The sequence below is a fragment of the Aplysia californica genome, unplaced genomic scaffold (genome assembly GCF_000002075.1).
Source record: "Aplysia californica isolate F4 #8 unplaced genomic scaffold, AplCal3.0 scaffold00319, whole genome shotgun sequence".
Taxonomy (NCBI): Eukaryota; Metazoa; Mollusca; class Gastropoda; order Aplysiida; family Aplysiidae; genus Aplysia; species Aplysia californica.
In genome coordinates this window covers 864,872-872,145 of record NW_004797589.1, presented here as the reverse complement: position 1 = coordinate 872,145, position 7,274 = coordinate 864,872, and the positions used below count along the sequence as shown (strand labels likewise).

Genomic DNA, 7,274 nt, shown 5'->3' with positions numbered 1-7,274 from the left:
CCCCTCCCTCCCTCGTGCCCCAACAGGTGTATGATTCAATTACTTTTCACAAGTTACCTTCTCTATTTTCTCCCCAGGATTCGAAGCTCGTTCTCGACAGCCCAACAACGAAGACACGGACAGTGAACAGTACATCCCGGATGCATTCATGTCTTTTGAGTGTCCACCGTACACCGACCCACCCCCTCCCTACTCTCCGCCCAAACCTCCGCAGATCTTGCCAGGGGAGCAGCCCCCGCCTTATGAAGAGATCAACCAAAATGGCGACGCTAACGGCAACGTTGCGGCGCAGAGTAGGAACGGTGGTGGTGGTGGTGTTGGTGGCAGCAGCAATGGCCATGTGGACGCTGTGAATAGTATCGGTCACATGTCCAACGGGAGCGTTCTCTCGCCCTCGGGCTCTCACCGGATGGCTGGCGTGCTGCAACAACAGAGAGCGGTCGGTCATAGTCCTCAGGGGACGGAAATCACGCGGCAGATTCCTCTAGGGACCGTGTCGACGGACCAGCGACACCGACGCTCACACAGTGACAGTGCCCGGGCCCCCGTCGCCCTGACGGCGTACGCCAGCACCGATGTGGTTGGCGGTTTGGGCGTGGTGATATCGCCGCAGGACGACACGGTGAGCTACTCGGCCCGCAGCCAGGATTGGCCTCCATGGAGGCAACAACAGGAGAACGAGCCGCGAGAAGGAGGCGTACAAACGAACCATCCCCACCAGAGCCGGACTGGTTCGTCTCACCAAGAGCGGCCTCGGTCGCTGGGTCCTTCCAGCAGGATGGACCACAGCGGTAACACAAGCAGGGTCCAAACTCAGCCTACCACCACAGCATTTCAACGTTTCTCAAATCTGTTCCGACGAGACAGCAACAAGTCAAAATCCCGGCGTAGGGACGGCCGGCCAACATCGGACTGTGCCGCTCCTCCTCACTACGCCACCGTGCCGAGGAACGAGATGCCGCCGGGCGAGGAGTTTTCCCTCAGCAGCTCAGGTCGTTCTTACAGCGGGAGGCGGCGAGCCCCTGTTCGGACCCACCCCAGCGGCGGTTTCCCCGACCGCATGTGCATGAGCTACGACAGCGGCCAGGCGGCGTACACGCTGGGCCCCGGCTCGCCCAGCACTAGCTCCACAAGCTCGTCCAGCGCCGCCGACCACCACCAGCATCAACCCCCGCAGGCCACACAGCAGCATTACTCCTCCAGCGTCATAACGCCACAGGCCCCACACCACCAGGATGTACCCAGAGTTCCCGCTCAGTACGCAGGAAGTAGTGTCCCGGGTGCTGCGTACAGTCAGAGACAGCAGTTCCACGAGGACCTGCGGCGACATCTGCCACCCTTGCAGCAGCCTGAGACAGCCGTCGATGGGCCCGAGCCGAGTGGTCACTCCGGTGGACATTCTACCGTGACCTGTGCTTCGAACAGAATCCCACCCATCATGTCGCAGTCAGCACCACCTGAAGCACCCGGCTCAGCACCGGACAGTCGTACATTCAGTGGGAGCAGGGATCAGCATCCTGCAGTCAGTTCCACCCCTACTGGATCCTCGGTCGTTTACGGGTCAGCTCAGCCGCAACATCAGCGAAGTGTTGGAGCGACTGACGGTGAACCGGCTGGTGATGTCAGTACGTGGGGGCCACGGTCAACATTGCCCGTGTCTACTTTTGGTCTCTTTCCGTCTTCGTCTTCGTGTTCTTCCCCTTCTCAGAACGTTTCCACTTCCGGTGCTGCTTCTTTAAGCCCCCATTGTTCTCTGGCCTCCTTCATCCGCTCGAACCCGACTGCGACAATCAGCGACATACAAGAGCATATTGCTACAGCCACAAGCTCCAGAGACCCACACCACACATCAGCAAGGGGCGGCCCCACCTCCAGCAGACCGTCGTCATCTCATATCTCTGAGAACAGACCTCCGTCTCAAGTGTTAGAGTCGACCATTAGCTCCATTAGACATCCGTTACCTCATGCTTCAGAGTCTTCATCTGCCGTCCATGACCTCCACGCACGCCATCAGGCTGATCCATCCTCGCACACCTCACCAACCACAGCGTCTGTCTCTGCCCACCCTGGCATTGCTGCCGAATCACTCGAGTTTGACTCTTGCCCGACTAGTCACCATCCGTTATCCACCAATACGAGCATCGGTCAGCTGGATACCTCGACACTGGCCGGTGCCCACAGTACGTACAGTTCTTCCTCTCCCAGCCCGTCACCGCCAGTCACCAGCCATTACGGCAGTGTTGGGGGCAGCGTCATGAGACGTTCTCAGTCGGGTATGTCTCAAGGCTCCGTCTTTTCTGTGTGCTCGGAGACTGGGGAGAAAAGACTAAGGGCCAACAATGACCTGTCTTCCGAGACAGAGCCCAAAGCTATCGCTTCAGACTCGCAATACCCGGAGTGCCACAGTCTGCCATTATCCCGTGCTCAATCTTTACGGTCGGAACATCGCGTGCAACAACCTCCCGGTGATTCATTAAGTCGTAGCGCTTATGCTGCTTCTACGTCCCAGCGCCATAATACTTACCATCCCACCTCTTCATCCTTCGGCACTACGCTTGCCAACAGTGTAAATAATAATAGTAATAATAATAATACTGACTCTGCAGGGTGTGAACCTGTGCCCCCGCCTGCCCCTCCCACCAGCTCTGCAGACTCTTCATCTTGTCCATCTCGTGGTTTGCTAGTCTCCTTACCCCCACCAAAAGCTGATGGGGACAAATCTGTAGCAAATAGTTGTAACTTAGACTCAGGTACCTCTGAGAAACCAGACTTCAGCAAAGGCCTGTCTCCGATGCTGGAGATTGTAAGCTCCGAGCCCCAGCCGGCCAAGGTCTCTCTGCCTGCTGCGGCTGCTGCCTTCGTGCCTCCGCAAATGCCGAGCAGAGTCCATGCTTTTACCGGGAACCACATGTCGACCCCCGCGCAACCGCCGCCGCCACCCCAACTGCCGTCCGCGGAGGACTACAGGCACCACCAGTCGTCGCGACCAGAGAAAGAAGAGAACTCGAAAAAACTTCGGAAAAAAAGAACCAAAGACAGAGGTAATTCCAGTCCTATTTTCTTGATAGCTAACAAATCAAAACACACATCTAGTCCGAAGTACTCTAGGGGGGCTTTTTATGAGAGAAATAAGGAAAAGCTTGGTGTTAAATATAGTGATGATGTTGCTCAAGAAAAAGATGGTGGCAAAGGGAAAACGTATAAATCAAATGAAAAGAAGTACCGAAATGCCGTGGCGCCCAATCTACGCCAATCGGGCAAGCATGTGGAACCTTCAGTACCTGGCAGCCGGTCCGCCCGTGCCTCAGACGCTCAAGCCGCTTATGGTAACGCCGACGTGTATCGCGGAGGGGCGGGGGTCAGCTTCGGCAACCCCCCGGCCCCGCCCACCCACCACATCCAGCATCTGGCCTACCTGGGGTACGTTGACCCCTGGGAGCACCCGGGCACTGCGGGGGTGGAGAGGGCGGACCTCCCTCCCCCGGCTTCTGTTCCCTGGAACAACCTGAACCAGCCTCAAAACTCTGGTGGCGGTAAGTCTGGCACAAGTCGGGATGTGGCTGGGGCTGGCGTCAATTCCTCGACACCCGCGGGCCACTTTCCGGGCAAGCAGGAGCCTTCAGCTGCTCCTTCTAGGAGGAAACAGGTGCACAAAAAGCAAGGCTTGGTCGTAGATAGACCAGGCCAGGGTTCCAGCCCATCCAGGCACAAAACCAGGCCCAAGTCATTGGCCACGGCCATGGAGCGCTCGAGCGAGAAGACGCGCCTAGAGGCCAGTCTACCCAAGCCCAGTGTGAACACTGGGGACATGGGGATGGCTTCTTCTCGCGGGGCCCGGTCCGGATTCGGGCACGACCTTAACTTCGACGACCAGTCGGGCGTGGCCGATTTTTACGACCGAGATCTCGACTTCTCCGCCAAGAGGTTTTCTCTACCCCACGAGAGCCAGCAGCAAGGCTCGTCGAAAGCGGCAGGGTCGAAATTCGACAGTGGGGTCACCACAGACAATGGGAACAGAAGTGTGGGAGCACCCACAAACCACCCGAGCAGCAGGTCGGGACTGAGCAACGACCTGTCCTTCGTCAGCCGGTCGGCCACTTCGGCTGGACGCAGCAAGAAGCGGCAATCTTTGCCCGCCGTCATCAACAGCAGCCTCCCCACTGTGGTTCCCGAGAGGAGCCTGGAGGCTTTGGGTGCTACTGGCTGTGATGAACACGTGGGCAGCTGGGGGGAAAGAGCGCTGGATCAAGATGATTTAACCGAGGCTACGAGCTATGTATGATGTTCTATTGCGTGTTAAAAAATCTTTCTTTGTTCAGGTCTAAGTGTATGTGGAGGGGGAGAAATGGCCCTGAATTGTAAAATGGAATTCATTTTTGTACTCCTAACTTTTGTACGACGGCACTGTGTGACTTTGCTTACAAAGGGATGTGACCATATATTTGATCCATTATCATTGGTAATAAGCAAAGACAGCAAATGCTTCTTACTTAATGTCTCTTTCCTTGTCACTTTTTGGTCTTTGGGCTTGCAAGGAAGTGCAGTTTCTGCCAAATCTTTCTGTGGACTTATAGAATATGAAATTGAAAGTTCCCATTTCATTTTTATATATGATTGATTGGAGTATAATATTTTCGTTCTCTCACTCAACTGGAGTCAGCAGTAAATAGAAAGCATTGTATGTGTGTGTTTTATCAAGGTGATGACGTACTTTAGTTTACAAAGTTAATTTTTACTTTTCTAGACTTTGTGTAGAAGGAGATTTGTTTTTACCAAACAAGGTGATTATTTTTACGTACGTGTATAAATTGTTAAAATGCCAGTTGTGCTATATATGGCATTCCCAACTGGGGACTGAAAGTCGTAGAAAAATTATACCCGTTCTCTCTATCTATTTCATTGTTCGTGGAGTCGGTTCACGATATCAAGGGCAAGCTTTCTACCTCATTATTCATCTGCTTTGTCTCTTGCTTTCAGTCAGTATGTTATTTGGATTAGGGGGGAAAAGATGCCCAGGAGTCGTCATATATAATCATAACCAAGGTGTGAATAGATTCTTACCTCTCGAGAAACAAAAGTGGGTGCATTGTAATCAAACTTGTGTGATACAAGGAAAACAGCATTACATTACCGTGATTCTGACCTATTTTTAGCTCTGAGTGTTTTTGACTCGGAAGATTCTTTGTGGATGTTTCTGTTTCCGTTTTCTCCGTGGCATTTAATTATTGTTTGTTGATTTGCTCATGGATACTGTAATGAAATGCTTGTAATTTTTTAATCTCCACTTCTTCTTGAAATGATCTAAGTTTTAAGTATTCTAAGGCATATTACTGACAGGTGAATGGTAGTATGTGCAAACCTCTGACTTTTGACTTATTTTATAAATAGCCCGATGCTAGGTTTTTATGAGAAATACGAGTGTATGTGTGTTGCTACTCAAAAAACATCTTTAACTTTTATCTTGGCCTATGTTTCTAATTGCAGTTACATAATTTAAGATGGTACCTGATATCAATTTTCTTGTCCTCCGATTTTTAAACCTTGAAAATGTGACTTCTTCTTAAGCTCACTCTTCGTTATAAAGCTTACTCTTTGTTATGAACTGTTTTCACTGTTGTTAAAAATGGAGATAGGACAAGAAAGCTCTGAGGTGGCGATTTGATGAAGTTTTTTATGGGATTTTTGTGTTTATTTTGTAGTACTTTTTTCTGATGGCAACTTTTTTTTTGCATTCACTTTTTTAATTTTGGGGAATTGTTAGTTCATAGCTTGATTTTGATCAGGATCATTTAATAAGGAAGGAACAGTTTTATTATCATCTCCGTTGCTTATCTGTACACAGGGCTGGCAATATTATGTCTATTTTACTTTTTAAAGTTTTGGAGAATGAATATTATATGTGTGACTTACTTCACTTTACTTTACTTTTCCGATCCAGCGGCCATTTGGGTTCTAGCCCTTCGGTCTGTCGATATGGCAAAGAATTAGGAATACGTGTGACAAAGACTTTGAAATGCCAGTTTCCACAGTCAGCTACTGATCAGTTGTGCTTGGTCAATGTATGTGTTACTGCCATTGTTACTGCTCTTTGGTATCTTTTGATGTATTTTGCCTTTAAGGTTTATGTGGAGAGTGTCTTTTTAAAAAATTGCTGAAGCGATTTTTCAGATGGATTTTTCAGATGAATTATGATTTTTTAAATGTTGCAATCGATACAGCTCCCTTGTCTTTTTATTTTTATTTTTACTTTGAGTGAAATGTCACGTTTTTTTATACTCATACTCATAGCACCAGGGATTTTTAAAACAGAACTTCGTCATTTGTGAAGTCAAAAGGGGAAAAAAATGGATATTTGAATGGCAGTCGAAGCAGGACCAGAATGTGCGGGTATAATTGTACGTAGCTCTTTTGTGTAGTGCAAGACTCTTCAAAGTCTGGCGTGTGAAGGCTTTGATTTCATTTCTACGCAATGAGATCATTTATAAAGTACGAAAATTTTGGGTAAGCATATTATATTACAGACATCACTGGTATGTCTTTACCCAAGTCTTTTTTATTGTCATGTAGTCAAACCTTGCTAGTTTGTCTTGAACTTGTGTGCTCAGTGACCACATTTTGTGGATGGATGGGTGGGTGGTTGGCAGCCGCTCTAGTTTGGTTTGCTTCTTCGTTCCGATCAATCATCTATCTGATCTGCCTCATTTCTCCTCCTCTTTTTTTTTTTGTATGTTACTCTAAATAGTATCACCTCTAATCTTCGACACTTATATAACCTTATAGTGTTACTAGTGCTTTAAAACTTTTAAACTAAAACTGAACAGGTGTGGCTTGGTACTTCTTGGTCTTTGACAAAAGCTACAGCGAAAAAAGAGCACAATCAAAGGTGACGAGAAGGTCTTTAATTTTTATTCAGAATTATCTTTTAAAATAAATTGTTGGGTTTTTTGGGGTTTTTTGTTCTTGTTTGTGGCTGGTGAGATGGGTGTCTTCCTGCTGTGGTCTCAGGTCTGGGAGGAGTTGTGAGGATCTGTGATAGACAAGATGCATCTGTGCTTTGCTGGCTTGTCTGTTTTTATGTACAATTTTAGTGCTGCTTATTAAAGTTTTAAATGACTGGATAAGTCATCAGTGCGAGCTGTAATCCTCTTATATTTTTACATGTCAAAGAATCTGATTTAAATTGTTTCTAATTTGCAATTGTGTCGATGTGGAGAGGACAAAGAAACTGTGTTCCAGCTTACAAATTTTTCATTTGTGAGGCAGCGTGGTGGAAT

The 7,274-nt window shown here is 48.7% G+C and overlaps 1 protein-coding gene across 1 annotated transcript; it reads left to right on the top strand.

The window, feature by feature from the left end:
• Positions 1–77: 77 nt before the first annotated feature.
• LOC101864235 (mucin-12) lies at positions 78–7,274 on the top strand (the record flags this gene model as incomplete). The annotated part of the gene is given in 1 exon segment (XM_013084822.2): positions 78–7,274. A coding segment is annotated over 1 exon segment (4,205 nt), but the record flags the coding sequence as incomplete, so codon positions are not given.